General features: G+C 32.7%; 2 protein-coding genes and 1 long non-coding RNA gene across 9 annotated transcripts; 2 read left to right on the top strand and 1 right to left on the bottom strand.

The window, feature by feature from the left end:
• The first annotated feature begins 89 nt into the window (after positions 1 to 89).
• On the top strand, positions 90 to 3,561 carry LOC138179525 (protein charybde). The gene is made up of 4 exons (XM_069112379.1): positions 90 to 483; positions 1,277 to 1,460; positions 1,548 to 1,703; positions 1,781 to 3,561. Exons 1-4 carry the CDS (start codon positions 435 to 437, stop codon positions 1,863 to 1,865), a joined length of 474 nt encoding a protein of 157 aa, XP_068968480.1. The 5' UTR covers positions 90 to 434; the 3' UTR covers positions 1,866 to 3,561.
• Positions 2,865 to 20,890, bottom strand: LOC138179516 (uncharacterized). 7 transcript variants are annotated; one of them, XR_011173070.1, is made up of 35 exons: positions 20,343 to 20,478; positions 20,025 to 20,155; positions 18,794 to 18,920; positions 18,546 to 18,671; positions 18,032 to 18,175; positions 17,872 to 17,960; positions 17,599 to 17,803; positions 17,365 to 17,525; positions 15,606 to 15,711; positions 14,543 to 14,665; positions 13,866 to 14,092; positions 13,619 to 13,718; positions 13,187 to 13,521; positions 12,852 to 13,092; positions 12,564 to 12,701; positions 12,164 to 12,349; positions 11,751 to 12,037; positions 10,912 to 11,077; positions 10,624 to 10,824; positions 10,087 to 10,476; positions 9,645 to 9,979; positions 9,421 to 9,559; positions 9,011 to 9,324; positions 8,752 to 8,911; positions 8,526 to 8,689; positions 8,135 to 8,400; positions 7,616 to 8,013; positions 7,249 to 7,494; positions 6,873 to 7,040; positions 6,681 to 6,791; positions 6,457 to 6,613; positions 5,202 to 6,323; positions 4,058 to 5,042; positions 3,844 to 3,931; positions 2,865 to 3,767 (listed from the first exon to the last, which is right to left on the bottom strand). XR_011173070.1 is itself a non-coding variant. In XM_069112368.1 (32 exons), the coding sequence occupies exons 1-32, from the start codon at positions 20,460 to 20,462 to the stop codon at positions 6,187 to 6,189; spliced, it is 6,198 nt and encodes a 2,065-aa protein (XP_068968469.1). In that variant the 5' UTR covers positions 20,463 to 20,478; the 3' UTR covers positions 5,197 to 6,186. The 7 variants fall into 7 exon arrangements, 1 of the variants encoding a protein (XP_068968469.1); XR_011173071.1 differs by lacking the exon at positions 2,865 to 3,767 and adding an exon at positions 20,753 to 20,890 and having other exon boundaries at positions 3,822 to 3,931; positions 20,343 to 20,570; XR_011173068.1 differs by lacking the exon at positions 2,865 to 3,767 and adding an exon at positions 20,685 to 20,746 and having other exon boundaries at positions 3,822 to 3,931; positions 20,343 to 20,570.
• Positions 20,891 to 21,206: 316 nt separating this feature from the next.
• LOC138179527 (uncharacterized) lies at positions 21,207 to 25,054 on the top strand. Its single transcript, XR_011173075.1, has 2 exons — positions 21,207 to 21,378; positions 24,768 to 25,054. It is a non-coding gene; the product is annotated as an uncharacterized LOC138179527 (long non-coding RNA).
• Positions 25,055 to 25,184: the final 130 nt, after the last annotated feature.

Below are 25,184 nucleotides of genomic sequence, written 5' to 3'. Positions count from 1 at the left end.
AGTTGGTGTTGCTAGGCGGTCTGTTAAAGAACAGTGGGAGGGAAAAGTTAAGAGGGAGGGGAGAATCATACAAAAGCCGTGTCATCAGGTCGGCAAATCAGTTGTGTCGATGCTGAGTATAAGTAGAGAGATATGTTATTTTTGTCAGTATAGTGTTGAAGCTTTCAGTGAAAGTTGAGGAGAAAGGACTGTGACTGCTATCGCTGCTCCTGTTTAAACAATTGAGAAAAGTCATTTTGCCGGCATTACGAAACTTGTTAAATCGTCACCATTGAAAATAGAATATCGAAACTCGGAATATATTCGTAGCGCTGAAGAAATAATCCGACTATTGTATATTATAAGAAGGTCATTGTGACATTATTAGTTGTGTTCTGTGTCTCCCTGACTCTTTGTGTGTATTTCTGTGTGTGTCTGTGCAATATCTCTCAAATATGGAGGTTTTACCATGTCCTGTAAATGTGAATTTTAATAACACGAGAGGTAAATCTACTTAATATTTTTTAATCACTTCTATGTGTTAACTTAAACGTTTCTTCCCGAGCTTTTTTTTTCTCTATTTTAACTATATCATATCTTGCTTATACATTTAACGGATAACGATCGATTGATGATATCAGCTACATATAAAGTTGTTTTAGTTGGTTTTCCAAATCAGCTGATTTTTCATAGAATAAACGAATAAGCAAATGTCATATTTAAATTATATATTTTACGGTTTTTTAAATTTTATTCATGTACTTTATACTCTCGGAGAGTATTACTTTATGGTTTAATTTCTTTCCCATAATTTTTATGCAATCATTAATTACATCTCTATGGTTACATCATGGTCATACGGAACATATGATTGCATAGAATCGAATGTAATATTTCCTTTTATTAATTTTTGTTGTTCTTTTTCTTTCTCTTTTGAAAGGAAGAAAAAGAAGGAATTTCTTTAACTAGAAAGTGATAAGTAAGCAATATAATAATAATAATTACATAGACGTATAACATAAAACGATTTAGTTTCGAATAAATTATAACTACTTAAATAAGTTGGTGCCGGTAAGACCGGCCGGCACGTACACTTTACGCAGATATAGACATAGTCTGTGGTGTTTGGTGTACGCGTGCGCAAGTAGTAATCACAGCTAGATGGATACATATCTAAAAACATGTCTCGCTGTAAAACAAGTGTGAGAATCGTAACAATGATAGTGATAATCATAATTATTCATTCAAGTAAGTAGCGATAATCGTAATTAACGGAATGTATATTTTTCGTGTTTAGCCGAAACAGTGGCCGAAGAATTTGACGGAGCTTGTCAGGCTCTAGCAAAACGATTGGAAGTTGAACTTAGGCGAGCAAAACATGTACAGTTAGCATGCGGGGAAGTTCTGTTACCTGCTGATCTTTTACCTAGAATTGCTAAAACTGTACTTAGTATGGCTGAGAACGAACCTTGCGGTCTTAGGTAAGCTATTTTCTTATTTAATAATTGTTTTCTTACTTTTTCTCAAAGTATGTTATGTCTTCTATGGATATGCTATTTTTATTACAGAGGTTGCACCTTATTTATTAGTTTCGAAACAGACAGTGTATGCAGGAAATTGTCAAAGATACAATGTGATCCTAATACAGTATCAACATTTGAACTTTATTTGACTTTGAAACAAGATCATACATCTTGGCATATTCTGTTACCTCAGTTTTTGAAGTAAGTCGTGTATTGCTCCCTTTAAACTTAACGGAGATAAACTGGATTCATTTTAATTCATTTATTTTTCTTTACAGAAATCTTACACGGGGAGGTACTATTATGATTAGTAGAGATTTCACTTTAGAGAAAAAGAAATTATATAGATCGTATCAGCAATGAATGATCCCACTATGTCCAGGAGTCATTGCTTGATTATCTTGATAATTGTGATTATTCGAAGCTCCTCTAATTATAAGTAGGCTCCAATGTGGCCTTTTTTACTTTCCACACGAAATAAGCAGATCAATTTTTCTGATGTGCTTATATTTCGCGATATATTTCATTTAATGGTAGCTAACATAAGGAATGAATAGCAGAAAAGTAAAGTATAATGTAAAGAGAAGAGCGAGGGAGAAAGAAGCAGAATCTATGCGTTTTGACAATTGTGATAGTAAAGCATAAAAAGATTTGTAGTATCGTTAAGGCTGAAAAGTTTCTTTACGTGATTTCTAGATTTTGAATATTGCCTGACATTTGTAATTCATTTTAAATATCATTGTTTCTTTATATGTAAGTGTAAACATATCTGATCAATCAATGCTCCAGGTTAGAATTTCTATAATAATGTAGATAGTGTGTTTTATGAATTAATTTTAAAAATATTTGGTAATACAAATTTCTAGATTTGCGTAGGGAGACATTCTCTCACAAGAGATGTAAACAGTATCTTCGTTTAACGAAGAAATGACTTGGTATGTAAGATTTGTAACAGTAGTTTGTTTGCGTTTACACGTAATAATGCGATAAAATTTAAATCAACTTTTCTTGGTTAGTAACAAGAATAAAAGTAATTAAACTATAGAAGTAGTAATAAGAATAGATATGTAGTTTCAAAAATGCCAATGGATATCTAAAGTAATTTCATTTGATACAAATAGATTTGTACAATTTCACTTGACCTAATTTTCTTCTATGATGTATCCCTTTTTATCTATTAATTAATTATCAATTGATGTAATTTATCTATCTTTCTGTATACACATACACATACATGTAACCCATCTTTTCAATTTTTTCATTTTCAATGTCTCAATGTGATTTTCTTGTATGAAAAATCGTAATACTCTTAGATATCGATTGGTGACAATGTTGTGATAGTAATAAAACAAAAAAACACAATTGACATAAAATAGGGATCTGTACAATAATATTTTAAAGGATTGGACATACATGCAACTTCTTCAATATCTGTAATATCTATAATTCCGAGAAACAGTTTGTCTAATTATGATATTGTCGGTTTATTATTATTATCATCTTATAGAATTATATTATTTTAATCAAATAAGCTTCGTTTATGAAATTTAAAATGACTGGAAGAGAAAACGAAAAAATATATAGGAGCAACCACGTGTATGACTTTATAAGACTGATCAGTGTTAGAATTTCAAGATAATATTTATACGCGTGTAAAAGTATTCGGAACGATAAAGAAACTGAGATATTGAATCGCACACCGAATATAGATCGAAGAACAATTATGTTTGGACAAGTTTCGTGAATTAAAAGTAGTTGAAAACAAAACATTCTCCCTACGCTTGTTATAACAACAAAGAAATTAAAAGAAAAAAGAACATCTGATTCTATTGATTACGTAGGAGTAATCAGAGTATAAGACGCTGTTACATATATTTTGTACTTCATTAAAGACATTAGAAGTATAGTGTGTGTATGTGTGTGTGGAGAAAGAGAGCGTGTGGGTATGCGCGCGCGCGCGCATGTATTTAATTTTTTATATTTGATATATATTGTTAAATATTATTTGCTTAGAAAAAATGTGGCGAAAAGTTGAGGAAAATACAAATTTTGAACGTTATATCTGATATGCATTTCATCTTCTTTTTTTCTTTCATCAGTTCATATTCATTTAAGTTCATTCGTATATTCTTCTTCTTAATAAAATTTACTCCATATACAACTTTCATTTGTAAAATTTCCATTACATCGAACATATACATAGATCCTTTTATCGATTAAATTGTTGTATATAAAACATCTAGTTTTTCTTCAGCTCAATACCGCCTATATGTGATGTTGATTCTAATTTGTGATCTTAACAATAAACAAAAAATTATAAAAAAATATTTGTTTTATTTACCCATACTTATTTCATTCGTTTCACATTTAAAGTGTTCGATTCAGGATAGTCACTGCGATCTGGTAAAATTGTGCACAAGATCTCTATCCTGCAAAATGATACATCTTACATGAGAGTTCCTTCTCTTTTATTTACTAAAAATTGTTATAAAATTCTACAAAATATTTTTTCCACCTCTTTCTTCTACTTTTTGCGAAATTTTAACTAACTTTACCTCTCCAATGATCGTTGGAGTGGTATCTTCGCTGCTGTTTCCTTTCCCCATGACAAGAGTTTCATTTTATTTTGTTTTAAATTTTTCGACAATTGCCGAATATTTGTTATGTTTTCCTGTTTGCTATCATCGTTATTGTTGCCATTTTGCTTTGAAATCTTTGCCAATAAGTCAGTCTTATTCTTTTCTTTGAAATTATTTGGTTGATCATATATTCTTTCTGTTGAATCTATGGTATGTTGTTCAGGCATAGATAAATAGCTGTCGTTTTTCGAGTAACCATTTAATTTTTTCCTTTCATTAACTACTTCACATGATTTTTTTATTTCAGAAGATATCATCGTTCTCTCTTTATTCTTTTGTTTTAATTTTTCTTTGTTAATATATCTTAATTTTGTTTGTTGTTTTTGCGTGATTCTATTCAATGGCTTCGTAGCAGTTATTGATGGTAATGGAGGAATACATGTTAGTGTAGGTGTTGATTTTTGGATAGAAATTTGCGATACCTTCCCAAATATCCAAGAGTCGACAGACGAAGGTTGCGGTTCGATATCGACAATCAAATGTATCGCTTTTCCAGTTGTATCCTGTCTCCAATAAGGATCTAATCTTAAGAATATCCACTATAATAAAAAGAGAGGAAGTAGGTAAAAATTAGAAAAGTTAGAAAATGAAGGATACTCGCATTGAACAATTGTAGCCAAACCACACGGGCACATTCACTGTTGAATTGGAACAGTTTCTTTTTGAAATAATATTTTTCAAGCACATTTGCGATTGCTGTGCTAACAATTTCTTCGCGAATATAACCAATTTGATGTTCCGTTAATTGGTCCTGTAGGAAATCATGCCATTTCAGTTCTTGAACGTCAGATGGAAACAAATAAAACATGCTGAGAAATTGATATTCCAGCCAATTATATATACTATTTTCTTTCAAATTTAATGAATTTATACTTCTTTCATTCATCTTTTTCTCTTTATTCTATAGAAGAATATTCAATGATATTGTAATTAGTCATTCTTTAAATCGCTTAATTGTTTAATATTAAGATATGGTACGTATTTATTATAGTACATTATGCATACTGATTTGAGTATGATATGTAACAACTATAAAAAAATTCAACTACACATACTTAACCTTTAAATGTTTTATTTCTTTCTTTATATATTTATTGTCTTGAAGTATTCTTTTTTTTCTCTTCGTATAGAATGTACAATAATATGTGCGCAACAAATAAATAAAATTTGTTGGCACAGGGAATTTCTTTACAATCAAGGAAATTACATGTGTATCATCATCGTTCGTGTTTTTTTTATAAATAAATATCTTAAACTCAGAAACAATACATATATACATACCCACATGCATGTATATATGTTACAATTTACGAAGCATAGGTCGAAAAAAGAAAATTACGAGGTTAAATACGAAACATTACTTTTACATTATTTAACATGAGCCTCGAAATGCAATTTATATTTTCTACTTTGATTTTTATTGTAACAGAAATATTTAACAAACATTTATTTTTTTTAATTTGTATTGATCGTACAATATGACCTTTTATATAAATCAGTTTAATCACATAGAATAATTCAAGTTACCTCATGAAACAAGCAAAAGACGTAAAAGAAGATACGAGGTAGATTCGACAATGTATCTACGATTATTTCTTCGAGTCAACTCGACTTACAGTACTATTACTTAGTTATACCATTTTCTTTTTTTTTTTTTTAAGAAATTAACAAATATTTTACGAGATGACAACTCGAAACAAAAATGCAAATTTCTCATACTGCAGCTGTCATTTTCCTACTGTAATTCTTAAATTCGAGCTTCTGCGTGAATGAACACAAATGACGATAAGACCTTTTCGATATCGCGAATACTTTCACGATATACACTCACGATAAAATAATACTGATTTCCTTGTTCACGCATTGACCGCATGTCTTCCTTGCTCATTACATGTTACTTATTCTCCTACCGGTACACTGATCGCATACTTTGCACGGTTTAATCACTGAAAAAGTTTAAAAAAGAGAAGAAAAACGCGGTAGGAACGAGAAGGGTAGAAAGAAATAGCCGAATTCTGATCGACTACACTTAGAACGTATGCATCTTAAGCCATAACGCCAGTTATAACACCACCGGATACAGGAAGACCAGTTTCCCCCATTAAGGCCAGATCTATTTCTCTTGCAGCTTGCCTACCTTCTGTGATTGCCCAAACTACCAGGGATTGTCCACGCCGGCAATCTATGTGGAATAACAATAACACGTTAATCAGGTAATAAAATGCACGAAATGTGACTTGAGAAAACGAGGATCTATTTGATGTATAGTTATTGGATGTAAAAGATGGTAATACAAATAAAACGTAAAAACTTACCTCCTGCTGCGTATATTCCATCTAAACTTGTCTTGTAATTTCCAACTGGTGTTTTGAAATTACCTCTTTCATCCATTTTCGTATTTAATTCTGTTGCAATATATTTTTCTGGACCTAAGAAACCCATAGCGAGTAAAACTAGGTCACATTTGTATATCTAAATGAAAATCAAGGCATTAGAAAAGATAGTAAAGACGCAATAAGTCACAAATTATAATTTTTACTTTTTCTGTCCCAGGAACCTCTTCCATTTTCCAGCGTCCGTTTTCCATTGTCCACGATACTGACACTGTTTTAATACCACTTACGTGGCCATTTCCATCGTCTAAAAACTCCTATTAGAAATATATAAATGAACGTGAAAGGAAGAGTGGAAAACAGTAAAGGAACATATATATATAAGAATTTTTACGTACTTTACTCAATGTACTAAATTGACGGGGATCTCGGCCAAACTTCAAGGAAACTTCCTCATGGCCATAATCCACTTTAAATACACGTGGAAATTGAGGCCAAGGATTATCGTGCGCTCTTTTGTTTGGTGGTTCGGGTAAAATTTCAAAAGTTGTAATCGTTTTGGCACCCTACATGATAGTAATTAAAAATATACATAATGTAGAATGTATCGTGATTTCAACAAATTGTATTTTCTTTCCATTTCATCTTTTTCATCAATAGAAGCATAACTGAATTATTATACGTATTACAGTTTCGAACAAACAATAAATTTACAGCAAATTACTTCGAAATTTTCTTAGATGTATAAAGTTGTACTAAAGATATAAATTTTACCTGTCGCAAAGACGTAGCTATACAATCACAACCAGTATCGCCACCACCTATTATAATAACATCCTTATCTTTAGCTATTAAACGCATATCTAGTGGAACGTTATTCCCCATTTGATTCTTTTGCCAATTTTCCAAAAAGCTTACAGCAAAATGAATTCCTTCAAGCTGTCGACCTGGTATTTGTAAGTCTCTTGGCCAAGTTGCGCCAGTACATATTAACATTGCGTCATATTGTTCCCGTAATTCCTACAATATATATACATACAAAAGATCAATACATACAAACAAGATAACAATCATAAAATCAAGGAATAAGTTACAAGTATGAACGTAATTACTACGTAAATAAAACTGAAACATTATTTACATTAGCAGAAATATGTTTTCCTACATCGACGCCAGTCTTAAATGTAATACCCTCCGCCGCAAGAAGAGAAACCCTTCTTTGAACAACTTGTTTCGATAACTTCATAGTCGGAATACCATATTGCAGTAGACCTCCAATTCGGTCATTTCTTTCATAAACAGTCACCAAATGGCCTGCCTTATTTAATTGATGAGCTGCCGCCAAACCAGCCGGACCTGAGCCAACTACTGCTACTCGTCGACCGGTTCTAGTTTTTGGTGGATGCGGCACTATCCAACCTTGTTCAAATGCGTGATCAATTATCGCACATTCAATGTTCTTTATTGTAACTGCTGGTTCAGATATACCCAATACACAGGCACCTTCACAAGGAGCTGGACAAACTCTTCCAGTGAATTCTAAATATACATACGATATTTATTACGTATTAATTCAAAATTTTAATAATCTTAAAAGATAGACGTTGTTAACTGCAAGCCTCATCTTTACCATTCAAATTACTTTTTTAATTGTACAAACCTGGGAAATTATTAGTTTGTAACAATTGATTTAAAGCTTCTTTCCAATTCGATTGGAAGACAAGATCATTCCATTTAGGAATGATATTTCCTAGAGGGCAACCATGACTACTTTGACAAAATGGTACACCGCATTCCATACATCTTGCTGCCTGCACGCGTAATCCTTTACGAACCTTTTGAAAGTTATAAATTTCATTCCAATCGGTAATTCGGTTTTCAACTGGCCGATAAATTCCCATTTGTCTTCTATATTTAATAAATCCTCTAAAAATTAAAATAATAATATATAATAATATATATATACCAATTTAAAAATTTGAAATAATTATGTACGATTTAAATTCTGAGTAAGAGCTTTTAGCTACATCACTGAGTCGGGAGAACCATACCTTATCTTATCCAATTTTTGCTGCTCCATATCAGTATCTACAATAGCATCTTCAATATCTTTGATCTGGATGTTTTCCGTCTGAGAACTTCCATTCGATATTGGTTGTGTTTGTTTGGCTTCTTCGACTTGCTTTAATGCCCGCTGGTACTCATACGGAAATACCTTCGAAAAAATTAGAATATCAATACATTCACAATAATTATGACTGATTAATCATCATTTACCTTAACGAACCGTGTAGTTGGTTCAGGCCACAACATCAAAAGATCTTCAGCTATTAAAGAACCAGTTTTCTCAACGAATTCTTCTAAAAGTTGTTTCACATATGCAATATCTTCTTGCTTACTTAAAGGAAGCAATTCTACCATTTCAGGATTACATTTACTGTGTATGAAAAATTAATTGATTAAGAATATATGCACAATAAATATATAATGTATGACAAAAAAAAAAAAAAAGGAAGAAGAAAATGGAGTGATCTACCTCTTGAACGATCCGTCTACATCTAAGACATAAGCTATCCCACCGGACATTCCAGCTGCGAAATTTCGACCAGTAAGACCCAGAATAACTGCACAGCCGCCAGTCATATATTCGCACCCATGATCACCGACACCTTCGACTACTACTATGGCGCCACTGTTACGGACGCTAAATCTTTCAGCAGCGATTCCTCGAAAATATGCTTTGCCAGAAGTTGCACCATAAAGGCAAACATTACCAACGATTACGTTATTTTCGGACTTGAAAGTAGAATCTTTTGGTGGATATATAACGATTTCTCCTCCACATAAACCCTAAAAATTATAGGAATGTGTACCAAATGTGTATATGACGCATAATATGTACAATACCGATGATCTGAAATAGCTCAGTTAGAAAAACATATTTACTTTGCCAACATAATCGTTGGCATCTCCCTCGAGAGTAACATGAACGCCTTTGGTCATGAAAGCACAGAAGCTCTGACCTGCAGAACCTTTCATTTTTATGTTGATACTACCTTCAGGTAAACCAACTTCGCCATATAATCTACCGATAAAAAAAAAAAGAGAAATATTACACAATTGTTGAAACCATTCGCAATTACCAAAAGACGTAAGACAAAGACATTTACTTTGAAATATGGTAGCTTAATGTTGCCGCAAATGCTCTACATTCGTTATTAATATTTAATTCAATATCAACACGTTTCTGTTTTCCTTTCAATAAATCCATGGCTAATTCAATGACATGATTGTCCAATCTGTTTTCTAGTTGAAAGTCCTGTTTCATCGATCCTCCCTGAATATTTACTCCAGGACGAAGTTCAAGTGCATTACGCAAAATATTATCGAGCTTTAATGTTTTAGCCTTCTCTACTGAGATATCTTCGCGAACTTTCAACAAATCCGTACGACCTATTAGATCTTGAAATTTACGTAATCCAAGGCTGGCCATGTGAGAACGTACCTAACAAAAAAATGTATCTTGCATGATTCAATGGATATTTCCTATAACAAAGATGCTTGGGAAATTATTGTTGGGAATTCCTTATTTCTATTCTTAGTATCAAATACCTCTTCTGCCAATGCGAAGAAAAAATTAATAACATGTTCCGGCTTTCCTTCAAATTTTTTTCGAAGTTTTGGATCTTGTGTTGCAACACCCACGGGACAAGTGTTTAAATGACATTTTCTCATCATAGTACAACCCATGGAAATTAATGGCGCAGTACTAAAGCCAAATTCGTCGGCACCTAAAAGAGCCGCAACCACTACGTCAAATCCTGTACGCATTTGTCCATCTGCTTGTACAATGACACGTGATCGAAGATTATTTAAGGTTAAAATTTGATGGGTCTCCGCAACTCCTAATTCCCAAGGTAAACCAGCGGATTTTATTCCTGTCCAAGTACTAGCACCAGTTCCACCATCATGGCCAGATATTACGATATGCTCTGCTTTCCCCTGTATAATGTATGCCATAATAGAAGACAGCATAGTAAAAAGAAGGGAAAGAAGATAAAAGATAAAAATGATGATTAGAAAAATGTATTTGAAAATGTATTCTCTGCTCTCGACAAGTTAAGATATACTATTTCTAAGTATGATTACCTTTGCAACACCTGATGCAACTACACCTACTCCTACTTCTGACACTAACTTGACAGAAATACGAGCATTTGGATTTGCACATTTCAAATCATAAATTAATTCCGCAAGATCTTCGATCGAATAAATGTCGTGATGTGGTGGTGGTGAAATTAGACCTACACCAGGTACACAATGTCTAGTTGCAGCAATCTCAGCAGTAACCTACATACAGATTATATAGCTTTTACAACTCGACCATTATTCTGTGTACACTATGCTTGTGGTATAATTAATAAAGATCTGTTTCACCTTATAACCAGGCAACTCGCCGCCTTCTCCTGGCTTCGCACCTTGTGACATTTTGATTTGAAGATCATCAGCATTTGCTAAATAACTCGAAGTGACACCAAAACGACCGCTGGCAACTTGCTTAATAGATGATCGTTTGTTAAACTCTGGATCCTGATTCAGATACCTAAATAACGAATTTTACTTTACGTTATTAGGTGATTTTTTATAGGCAAATGGAAAATAAATATACGCACGCATTTAAGTGAGTGTGTGCGTGAATATGAGAATCTACAGTAATACCCGGTTTACTGTTGCAATTTTGCCGACTTAATTATCACAAATTTGTCCCCACCAATCCTTTGACCGCTTCCACGGAACAAGCACTATGTTATTTAACTCGTGATTGACGTTATTTCAACTAGGAATGAGTCATAAAATAAGAAAACTAAAATGTTTATATTTTTTACTTTATAAGTATCAAATTACTACAATCAAGCTGCTGAGAATTTTCTGATGAATAAGATATCAAACATGATATATTCGTCATATTTGGATGAGTTTGAATTGCACGGATAGATATGGGTATATGATACACCATACTCAAATTTTTCTCTCTATTTCATTCTCATTCAATCTCATTTTTCACTCTCGTTACTCTCGTCACTCCGATACATCCAAGAAATGAGCGGATTTAATAGAAATAACACCCAGCAACTCCCAGAACATCTACTTCTTCAGTCGAAATGAAAATCCGAACATGCGACAATTAAGTGGATATTATTATATTTGTCGTGTGTATACATGCAATATGCTATTTATAAAAAAGATATAATGTCATAAATTTAGAATGTAAATACCTGTCGGCATTTTCACCACCTTCGCCGGTATTCGATTTACCGCCAATACGATTCATCGCAATCGCTAATGTTGTATGCGCTTCTATAGAAATACTTCCAAAACTCATAGCTCCGGTTGCAAATCGTTTCACAATCTCAGATGCTGGTTCAACCTCTTCAATGGGTATGGATTTTTCTGATTTTTGTACTAATTCCAATTGACCACGTAAGGTGCATGCCCTGATCATTTCCATTGTAGTTTTTCGATATTTTTCATAAGCGTTCCAGTTCTTAGAATTTACATAATCCTAAAAAAGAAGCAAAAGAGATACAGAAACTGGAAAAATAGCAATTACTTCTTTTTTATCCATTCATAATAAAAAATATACGTATATTATCAATACTTTGCAAAATATATTATTAAATGAATTTACCTGCAAGTTAGCAATACTATCAGGATCGTTTATGTGTTTTTCTCCACCAGATCGCCAATGATAGACTCCTGGATTGCGAATAACAAGCATATCCATAGGTTTTGTGCAATAAGTAATTTGATGTCTTTCAAATGCTTCTTTTGCCAAAATATCAAAAGTAACTCCACCAATACGAGATTGTGTACCCTGTATGGAAAGTAATATGCAATAAATGTTAAAAGGTTAAATATGTACAATAAAAGTAAATGATAGAAACAATTAAGACTACGTCATTAAAACTAGTGAATCATAGTAATTGCATTCATTAATTGGATCCAATTTTTAATCATTCGTATCTTTCACGATCGCATCGTTTTAGATCATTATTAAACGTTTTTTTTCCGATTCGTATGATACATACCTTAAAGCATTTATTGATGACTTCGTCTGACAAACCGACTGCTTCGAATATTTGAGCTCCTTTATACGATTGTAACGTAGAGATTCCCATTTTTGCCATTACTTTAGCTATTCCTCTATCCATTGCTTCCGCATAGTTCTGTAACGATATTTTATTCATATTTATCCACCATCATTATGATTATTACCATCGTCGTCAACATTCCCGTTCCTTCTCATACTTGTTTTATCGTTAAATAATATAAAGGTTTAAATCGTGACTGCACCACAATATTAAAAAAGAACTTACCGCACATAAAGCATTATCGGTTAATGACGAATCAAGTACACCATCCATACGAAGATTTCTTGCCATTTCAAATACTAAGTATGGACAAATGGCGTCCGCTCCATAGCCAAGTAGCAGACATATATGATGTATTTCTCTAGCTTCAGCAGTTTCTACAATGAGACCAACTTTCATACGTTGTCGTTCTTCGATTAGATTGTGATGCACTGCGCCCAAGACTAACAAGCTGCTTACAGGCACTCTAGTAATAGCAATGAAACATTATATTATTAAATAATTATTTTACACATCATAGGACTAGCAAATCTGTATAATCACTCAAATAATATTTTCACCTTTCCGGGCTACTCAGCCGATCGGATAGAACGATAAATTGATAACCTTCTTTTGCAGCTTGATTAGCCTCCTGATTGACACGATTTAGTGTATTCACTAATCCAGGTGGACCATCTTGCACAGGATATGTCGCATCGATTATTTTAGTTTTCCAACCACGATAATTCGTTCGTTTAATTATATCGAGATCATCCAAGGAAAGTATTGGTTGTCGTAAAAATAATCTATGTACTTGCAGTTCGTTTGGCTCAAGCATATTACTTTCTGGCCCAATAGGACAAAGCATTGACATTACGATTTTTTCTCTGAAAGGGTCTATCGGAGGATTTGTCACCTAAGAATAAATTTTAAGGAAAGAGTATAAATGTACATGTTAAAATACATTGCAGTTAAATATCAACTATACAGTTATTTTCATAAATTATTCCTACCTGAGCAAACAGTTGTTTAAAATAGTCGTAGATAAGGGGTTGAAATTGAGAAAGACAAGCTAATGGCGCATCATTACCCATAGAACCCAGTGCTTCTTTCCTATATAAGAATTTTACAATTTCAATTTATATGTAACATAATATGTGTTGTATGATCAATATATCTATAGTGTAACTAGTAAATATATACACGTGTCTTCGTTTATTGATTACAATTTTAACAGTCTAAAATATAAAAGCTACGTACTTAGATTGCATCATCGGCAGAAGAAGCAAATTAATGGTTTCAAGGGTGTATCCATAGAGGGATAATCTTTTATCGCCTCCCCAAACTCGATTTACAGTAGATATTGGATTTGCATCATTCATCGCTTTTCTTTTAGCTACTTCTTTGTCCACGATCGAACCATTTTCAACAGCGCTTAGTGTCTTTTTATAATCAACGTCAGCAGCACGTAACTCTTCCATTGTAATCTGTAAAAGTAAGCATGTTTAACTGAATAAGATTTATTTGTTTTGTACAAACTATTTATCATGTAAATTATGATCAGACTAATATTATTATATGTGTAAAATTACTTAAGAATATTGTAGAATCAGACTAAAATTAATTATAAAATAAAGTAATTTCAATGTGTAAATATAGAGCATACTGTATGATTATTTGAAGAAATGATGAGACAATACGACACTTACCATCTATGTGTAATACAAAGCATGATCACAGCATATAGGATTGTTTGCAAAGAAAAAACAAATTTTTTTTTCATTAAATACATCTTGATATAGACCTAAAGGTTAAAGGTTACAATGCATATTCACATAAATATTTGATTCTTAGTTTAGCTATATTTCAGAAACTTTAAAAGGATGATCAACAATCACAACGATCAATGACGAAACAGAACAAAACAAAAAGAATACCTGATCTTTTAGCCATTTGGAATGTGGTCTACTTCTAGCAATTTGCAACTTCAGTTCAACATCTTCTATGATCCTTTTCTCATGCGTATCAACCAGTAGCATTCTGCCGGGTTTCAAACGGCTCTGTAAAATAGAATAAAGTGCAAATAATTCAACTGTCAAATCATATCTACTATCATCCAACATTTATATAACAACACTGTAAGATAATCCCATAAATTCATACAAATGTAATTTCTAATGATTAATTATATATCATGATACATATCATGTATCATGTACATGATACATTAAAAAAATTAATAAAAGAAGGAATGATATTTTGTATTTATAAAATCTAAAATAATATATATAATAAAATATAAAATAGATGCCTGTTATACTGGATATCTATTTCCTTTTACCAAACTAATCCTCCTAGAAGATTTATTCTACAATGAATAAGAATAGTCGTATGCTCTTCATAAAATGCTCTGTCATAAAACATCCAGTTGTTGGATGTTTGTTGTCTTTTATGAACTATTTTCTAATTTTACATTAGCTATACGCGCAATTTCATTCTTCTCTCTTTTCTTGACTTTTTCTTTTTTTAAAGAGAATTGGGCACATTATCGAGGAAGCTTATAAAAAGCAGAACACACATAATACGAAACATAGACATGCATACACACACTTTCACATTTTTTCAATCATCGGCAGTTTCAAATCTGGGGGAGGAGAGCACAGCGAATTAATCAGAATTTGATCGGAAGAAAAGGTCAGATAGTAAATTTGTGTCATATTACATACAGCTCTATGGAAAGAATCAATCACTCATCAATATGCTTTAAGTCGCGGCCTTTTACTACTTCTGTGTAAAAGTACAATATTTAATTTGTGTTCAGTAAGTGCTTTCCTCCTTGTGCACATGTAGTATTATCTTTCGCAGCTGAAATTCTGTATATTAAAAACAGTATAGAGAAAAAGCATATGGATAGCCGATTGATTGTTATAAACTAAAAGCTGCTGTGAAATTTCCTCAGAAGCTAGGCCTGATCAATGCCATGTATATTTCTTCATTTACCTTTAAGACTACATTGTTGGACGGAGTGTCATAGACGCCCACTTCGGACGCCATCACCATCATGTTATCCTTAGTGACGTAGAAGCGCGATGGGCGCAGGCCGTTTCTGTCAAACAAAAATTCAGACGCCTTTTATATTACCACCTCATTGTCACATATTAGTATTAACTGTGACTTTATTTTCTTGTTCGTTTTCTCGTATTACCTTCCTGTCAATATACATCTGTTATACTTTCTTCCTTCCACTTTCAAATCCTTTTCACTCATACACACACTGCCTTAATATTTCTTCCTCTATACCTAGCGAAGCAAATGTCCTTTTTGTTCACTAACTAGTCGATTATGAGAAACAACGATGCATTTTCTATCTATGTAAACATAGATTCGGTAGACAATGGATTCTTTTTGTAATTTGTAACATATGTACCTTATCTATAAGATATTCTTTTTTTAATAGTATACTATTACATTCTCTAAACATTCTTATCGTGTTATATTAACAAATTTAAGTACGTTCACCTACTTCCCTGCTGAATCTTAATAATGCATGTTTATCATTTATCAAGTCCTTTCATAAATATTATACATATGTAAGTATGTATATAAATGAAAAGTATGTGTATAAGTGTTTTGAAAGATAATAGTAGGTACAAATATAAACGTGTCAAAAAATTTATTTTACATACCTCTACACGTTTATACATACGAAGAAAACATTTCTATATGAAAATTTCCGTATAAGACGAGTAACGTACATATAAGAGAATATACATAAGAGAATACATAAGAGAACGTGTACATAGATGTTTGGTCTTAACCGTTGCACTCGAGAGAGACTCTCAGTCACCACGGCGTTCCGTGCTGCAACTCCAGTGACGAGCCAGAGAAGACAGTCCCTGTTTATACTAGATTTCGACATCTCCAATTGATGAGAGTGCAATATTGGTTCGTAAATTGGTTCCTTAGCTCTTTGTGTTCTTTGTGTTAGGAAATGTAAAGTGTTAGACTTTAAAATAGAGATAAAATATTTAATCCCATATTTCTCCGAAACTATGGTTCTGACAACGTCTCCAACGCTAGTTCGGGTTTGACGATTATGGGAAAAGTATTATAGTTTAGAAACCATAAAAAAATGGTTTTCGGAAGTGAAATTAGCTTAAATGAAGATGAACTTGATTTTGAACTGTTGAAAAATGAGATCAATTATATTCAAGAATGCATCTTTGTAAATGCTTTATAAATTATCATATAAAAAAATACAGAAATTAATATTACAAAATCATATTTTCAAAGATGTAAATATAGATAAATTATAAGAATATAAGGTTTTTGTAAGTTAATTTGCATATAAAATCAGTTTACGCTAACTGTAAGATACGCGTCACGTATACGCTAAATCATCCGGAGTAGCTGTTACGTCCGACCGAAAAAGTCCTCGAGTGCAAAGGGTTAAAATTAATATCACATACATACCATTTACTATATTTGATTATGTACATCATTCTCATGACAGTTTTCTTCAAATAACACTTTGAATTCTTTTTTGTAAAAGGAGAAGAACAAAAAACATATTATGACAGTGTGCCATTAGGTTTTTTCAGCTGATATGTTTTCTATAATAATGCCTATGACACACATACAAATCATATCAAGGTTTTAAATACATACAACTGAGTGAATCTACAGGAAAACGAGCAAGTGAAATAATAAACAAAATTTCTAGAAAAAAGAATGGTGAAAATTAATTATTAAATTTTACCTGTCTAAAATAGCACCAACATAGCGTCCATCTGTAAAGGTTAAAAGAGCAGGGCCATCCCAAGGTTCCATCGCACAAGCAGCCCAATGGTAAAAATCGCGCTTCTCAGATGCCATCGTTAAATCGTTTTGCCATGCTTCTGGTACCATTGTCATTACTGCCTAAATGTATATTTCCTTTACATTTCTGTCAATCGATGTGAATAAATCAATTACACATAAACGTTCCACATACCTCTGGCAAAGACCGCTGTCCTACCATTACTAAAAATTCCAAAACACAATCAACGGCCCCTGAGTCCGAGAGGTTCGGTTCTACCACTGGATAAAGTTGTTTCAATTTTTCCCCATAAATCTTGCTACTCATCACTCCTTCTCGTGCCTTCATTAAATTTACGTTTCCTCTTAAAGTGTTGATTTCACCATTATGCGCTAACAATCTGCAAACACAGAACACCGTGAATGCTGTGTACGTATATAGCAGTTTATGATCACTAATAATGCTTACCGAAGAGGATGCGCCCTTTCCCAGCTAGGAAATGTATTTGTTGAAAATCTTGTGTGAACTAATGCCAGATAGGTTTCAAATTTTGGAGACTACAAGAAATATGTACAAGTTAGGATAATAATCATGATATATATATGAGTATACACCCTAATGAATTCACCTTCAAATCTAGGAAATAGAGCCACAACTGGTCCGCCGTCAATTGTCCTTTATAAACAACCGTTCGTATAGAAAGTGAGCATATATAGTATCTAATCCCTGGTCGTGGTATGGAATGAGACGATCTTTTTCTCAAAATAAAAACCTGCAATGAAAATCAAGATTAGCATTGCAATTCGATAAGTCGATATTACAAGCCTAAACGGAAAATCAAAATATTGGAACGCTGTAAACAATCTTATTTGGTTTATATCTTCTTTGATTTCTTTAAAGTTTTGATTGCTCAATCGAATCTATCTGTGCAAATTAATTTAAATATTTATTAACGTAAATATTTATTAGGAAGAACAAACTTATTATAATTACATGCAAGTACTACTACACAACTTAAGTTAATAATTCGAATAAAAATATAGATAACAATATACATATTATATAACAACATATAATTGTAATAATTAATAATTTCAGCGAACGCGACACGGAGGAGAAACATTGTCCGAAACAATACTCACTTGCCGTTCAAGATTAATATCGTCTTGATCACCAGTGACAAAGACTTGACGCATGTAAGGTTCGCATTTTCGTGCTACTTGGCCAATTCTTGTGTTATCTGTTGGAACATCTCGCCAACAAATTAGCTGCAATACGAAGATAGTATATTTATTGCAACGTGTCTCATTTTTACCCGTTGTCAGAGAAATTCTTCATGCAATGCAATGAATCGGAGAAAGTGACTGGAAAAAGATAATATAAACCATACCCTTAAATTGCACTCTTCAACTAACTTTTCAAAAACAGCCTCAGCTTCTTGATGAGAATTTTGATCAAGAAATAGAATACCGGTGGCATAACGACCGAATTGAGGTAATTCGACATTTTGTCGTTCGCTGAAAAATAAAATGGGTACATGTATTTGAAGTGATGATTTTTGTGCAAAATATTATTTAATATAACGCGTATAAACTTTGATGACGCTTTGATGATGAACTCTGATGATTAGTATTAATAGAAGTACTGACAATATTTTGTTTGTCCGTTCAAATTTCAATATAATTAACACTCAGATATTCATTTGTCCGCGTCTACTTTTTTCCCTTTTGGAATTGATGAAGTTAAGAATGAGAAGAAATGCTTAAGCATGAATTTAGGCTTAGTCAGGCGTGCCTAGGATAGATAACAAAGCACAGACCGGATTACGAGTTGAAGTACATATATCGATACGATACTTGCAAGAACAGCCTTTCTTAACATTCCCTTTTCTCTAGACAAACTGTGCTAAAAGCGTCATTAATAGGACCCTAAATTAGAATAATCAATATCACTGAAGTGATTAAATTTTGAAAAGATGGCACTCTTAGAAAAATTAGTTGGGAGATCAAGCTTTAAACCTGCAGTACAATTTCAGATCCAAAAATTGTGCAATAGTCAATGGCATGGCAAGTCGGAATTCCCATTTGTAATACAAATGCGATTATTATCTATGACACAAATACACATATACATATAGCGAATATGTACTGTTGACCTTAGTGACTATTTCCGCATGGTGAAATTAACTTATTGAGTATAAAATAGATATACTTAATCTGCTGTCGCACGTCATATGAAGAAGATCTTTCAAAACAAAAGAAACCGATAAGTAGTTGAAAAAAGAGAAAATTTAAGACTTTACTACATATGAATATACATATAAGTTTACATCGTAGCTATTTAGAATTAAACAGTCATGGTTATATAGGCAATATAGTCAGATATTATTTATTAATAATAATAACAAAAATATCTAAATAATAATAATATAGTTGATAAGAAGGTAAACACGCATTATTATGATGTACTCGTTGACGTAAAGAGAGATAACCTAGAATTACGCCGTCGATCTGTACGAATTATGAAATTAAACGCACGCGTTCTTGGACGCATCGTTTTATTAATACGTCACAGAATGATAAAGGAATGGAAGATTGACGAATCTCGATGTTATCTCTTACCGCAATTCATCGGCGTAATACTCGTGTGGAATTGCACAAAGAACACCGGCCCCGTCACCGGTATCGTTATCGCAGGCGCAAGCACCACGGTGGTTCATACGTGCCGAGAGAATTTCTGCATCGCGAACGATCTGTAACAGGAGAAAAAGGAAATATGTTTCAGTTGATTTGCACCACCAAGACAAAAATGTGTATTATTAAAAATGTCTAGTAGGGAAATAAAACGGATAGACTTTTTGACACAAAAAGCAGAGCTATGACTAATGAAATATGATAAAAATTATGTGTATGATTTCCCACAGTCGCGTGGTAACTCACTTTATGCGACTTTTTCCCATCTATTGCAACAATGAATCCAACACCGCAAGCATCCCTTTCAAGTGTTGGATCGTAGAGAGCCTGCTTCGGAGGAAAAGACCAGGATTCGGCCTCGTGCATGGTTACTATTTAAAAGTTTCCACTGATTTTAAAGTAAATCTTAAGAATTTCACTCCCAACGAAAAACACCAAGTAGAAGAAAGTGTAATCGTATTGTGTCTGGAGAAACTGAAAGAAAAAATAAAAACAGATTATATACCAGAAGAAGAAACTAATAGAGAGAAGAAAGTGATTATTAATTGCTAAAAATTAATCGAATTGTTACAATCAGAAGTTTTATACCAAAATGGGAGCCGCGCAGAGATACATAGATACACCGTGTGCGAAATACGAAAATCGAATGTACTTACTTGGGCGCACGGACGTGCTCTCGCGCGCGGGCGCGCGCGCGCTCCATTGATTCATTACGTAAAATGTACGCGCGTAAAATCTACTTAATCGTCTAATGCAATAGATAAACTGTGACCGTGAAGGAAGAGATCGCCATAGACAGAAAATAAAAGTGGGAACAAAGGTATTGCGCAGATGATCCAACAGATTAAGATTAAATGTGAACTCGACTTTATTCGAGACTCGATCAATGCTAATTTTTACACGACATACTTATACGGATATATTCTATATACGTATATACGTATGTATGCAAATAGAAGAACAAATATCCTTACAAATGTAATTTAAGTTCAGAATATGAAATTAATATGTCTACTTCTTGATTTCGTGATTCCTCTTCTATATACACGTCCTGTATGTTGTGTACTGTATACATTGATCAGGATGTTACTTATGGTTAAAATGTTCCTTCTCTCTCCCATCTTCCCACATGTTCACGTGCGCGCACCATATACAATGTTCAAATTGAAATTTGATGTATCGCGAATCCGATCTGGTAAATTATTGATATCACTGATCAGAGGTCACCTCTGCGGTCGAGTTCGAAGGCGTAGATTCTTATACTCATACTCTTCTATCAAAGGTAATGCGAAACTAGACCTTGTTATTGCGCATATTATACTGAATCGATCGATCAACAAACAATAGATATCATTCACTTATGCTCTATTTGCAAATAATTATCCGTTCTGTTTTAATGATTGCAACCAACCAATATCGCTACCAATCAGATAAATAAACTTTACCTATCTTAAACATATTAATAAATATATTTATTTCATATTTACATCTAACCTTCCGCCAATACTCTTGATACGTATATATAACATTCAGTTACTAACTCTGATTAATACACGTTGGCCTCGCGCAGTCGCACGTTATAATTAGTTTTCAATTTTTGTAGCAATCACAATTGCTATATAAACCAGATCTGTTGGAATAAAAAGCTACGAAATATTCGAAAAGATGAAAAGATGTATCTGTGCGCGTATACGTGTGTATATGCATGCACATACATACAAAGGCTAAGTACTTGTTTTCTCACAACAGCTATATCGAAGAATTCTTGTCTTACTAACGTCGGTTTTTTTCAACAGCTATCTATTTTATTGTCTCTTGCCGTCTTCCATTAAACTTCCCTATATCTTGCTATTTTGAATTTTTTCGCATGTAGTCGTCTCACAGCTTCATCATCTCGTCATTTCGTCATCTTACCACTGTCGTTGTCGACGACGATCAATGGCTGCACTATCATTACACCTATATATCGTTGTGACTACTTTCTCATCCCGTCTTGCTACCTCACGATTCATCCCGCTACACGACTATCCAGAGCTTTGTACATCTTTACTCCTCCACTATTTTCTTTTTTTCTCTTTGCCCTTTCATCGCGTTATGCTCCCACTACATATTTTTCTTTCTCCTTCTTCTTATGGTACATTTTATGTTTGACCATCTAACCAACGCTCATGCCCTAACTAAACTCCAACAAAACTTTGGTTATCCTCTTTCAGAAAGTTTACTTTTTTTCAATAATTTTCATTTACTATAAATTCCGTAGTATCCATTTATTTCCACGGAAGCTACACTCTGTATTTACGGAGTAACCCATTTCAAACTTTTCTTTTTATTATATGTACATTTTTCAGTTTTTGTATCAGATATATAAAATTTGTTTTTTGAAGATTTATAACAGAAAAACTTACAACAGAGCAACAACATGTACTTACTAAAACTACCCTTGCTTTTTTCTTAATTTTAAATACGATATTGTTTAGGGAGGATTAGTTTGACACTACTTTACGATACGTATATTCTAATTCTTATAAATGATACACTTTTTCTATACTTTTTCTCATATGTAGGTCTGTTTTGGTCATCGCTGAAAAGCATGTATAGATAACTCTACGATGTAATATTAGAAAAGGGTAAGAAAATTTGAAGCAAGAAATACTAAAATCAATACAGGCAGAGTAAATTACGAGTGTCTTTATCCTAGGAAATCGAATCTCTGATACACATATGCGACACATAAAATTTTAATATGTACGTAAGTACATACTTGATAGATCAGCAACATTTTTCGTTTACTTGGCAATTCTGTAAAATACATTTCCAACGAGGATAGTTTTGGCTAGTATAGATTGTAGATATTTGGCGCTTTGCCAACTCAATAGAATCTCGAAAACTCTTCCTTAAAATACATTTCTATTTCAGTAACATGAAAGTCATTGATAATACCGAAAGTTAGTTTACATACTTCCAACACTACCTGTGTGTGAGAATATCGTCATAATTTGTAAATTAAAAAAAAAAATGTCAATCTATTTTCAGTTCCTATTTTCGAAAATCTCTCACAAAATCGACAAAATATCATCGATAGATACTGTTTTTATTCCCTCTTTTTCTACTCATTCATTTTTTTTCTTTTTTTTTTTCATAAACAGATTATAATTGTCTGTGATAAACTACTAATATTACCCCTTGTAAAAAAAAAATTTATCATATCTCGCTTATTACTTTCGTCTTCTCTACATGTCAACTATTATAATATATAGTTCGAAAATAATTATCTTGAATTAGTTGGGATATTTTTATTTTGAAGATAACGATAATATTCCGGGAACGGAAACTCCCGTTATCATTAAAAGTGCACTATATGGATTATATGCATGTAGTGATGTACTGTCATATCAGTTGATTTTCTTTAGCAACTTTTATCTTTCTAATCTTTTCTTCTAATCTTTTCCATTATTATAATACCAATAATCCTTTATAATTCTTTATAATCCTTACTAAATTACGCGACGTTAACTGATCATTCCTTATCAATTATCACTTAATTCCTATCAATAAAACTCCATGCGAGAAATTTCACCATATTTTCTCTAGTAGCTCTAACAAAGATATGATTAAATGCATTAGAAACAAAAATTAAGAATTAAAGATTAGAATTACTTGGAAAATAGATATTACGTGGAAGAATTATATATGGATTACTTGTTTTAATCATAAATGAAATTTGTATAAAACATAGAATATAATAACACATTATCAATATCTCGAATTTCGAGTTTGATTTGAGTGTTAATAAATAGGTTTTCTAAGCATTTCCAATGAATTTTCATTTTTATATGACTGGTAGAACGGTTTTTACACACACGTAGTATGTGCATACATACAGTCATACGCAACGTCGATGATTCGACATTCACCGATGTTAACGATCGATAATTTATATCCCATTTCCCATTTAAGATTATACCATTAACTTAATGTCTCCATTAAGTGTTTCACTGCACGAACAAAATATTTACAAGAGAGATTTTTATGTCTTTACATATGTTGATCTATATACTATATCATACTTAAACAATATATCCAATAAAACTAATACTTCTTTGGACTAAATTAAACTAGTTATTCATCATCAGTTATTAGTCTTGTTTATGCGTATCCATCATGCAATCCAAATTAAAACAACTTAGTAAATTAAAACAGAAATATGAACGAAATAATACTTACCTGTATGTTGAGCCGTTTCAATGACAAATAACACGCAAATAGCACTTAATCCGTACTCTAACCCGTTAGTTTGCAAAAATTAGAAATTAAGTTCCTGTATTCAATGTTCCAACTACTGCTTCTATCCTTCTTTCTTCTACTTAATAACTGTTTCTTCCGTTTCTGAACCAATTCTCATACATATAGCATACATGAACATGCACAGACGTAAATCAGCCAATATTTTCTTTCAAGTATGTTCACTAAAACAATTTTTCACTGAGTGTTCAAAGTGTCCACAATAATAAATGTCTCTACGTAAAAAAGTACTCGAGGCTGAATGGATTTTTGTTATTCTTTTGAAGAATTCACTTTTGTACCACGAATTCGGCTAAAGCGTATGCGTAATAATCACTTACTTATAATTATAATATATCGAATCGACTAACACGATTTGTCCAAATTTAGTTTAAGACACCTGACGATATCCTAAGGATCAAAGAGGAAATGTTTCCTTCCACCTGACGCGACTATGTCGCCTCTCTCGGGAAATTTCCAGTCAATGTCAGCTAAATTGTAACACGTGCATGCGCTCTCTATCGTATGGTTCTCTATTCTCTATATGCATGCTATATGCAATTCGCCAAGTCGATGTCGATATGGATGAAAGGACTTTGATTGGCTGATTGGTTACACACCGAAATATCTGAAAAATATGCTTTTTATGCAAAATAAAATTGACGCAATAAAGATTTCACCGTGTTTAAATTTCTTTACTTTTAATTTGATTTATCAGTTGTATCGTTAAACTTTGCTACGAAAAGTGACAAGTAGTTAATAAACTTTTAATTACGTTAAAGAAACGATATGAGATCTGTATTACAG

This window comes from Bombus flavifrons, chromosome 5 (assembly GCF_040668555.2).
Source record: "Bombus flavifrons isolate JBK064 chromosome 5, iyBomFlav1_principal, whole genome shotgun sequence".
NCBI classification, from domain to species: domain Eukaryota; kingdom Metazoa; phylum Arthropoda; class Insecta; order Hymenoptera; family Apidae; genus Bombus; species Bombus flavifrons.
This window is presented reverse-complemented; position numbering and strand designations above follow the sequence as displayed.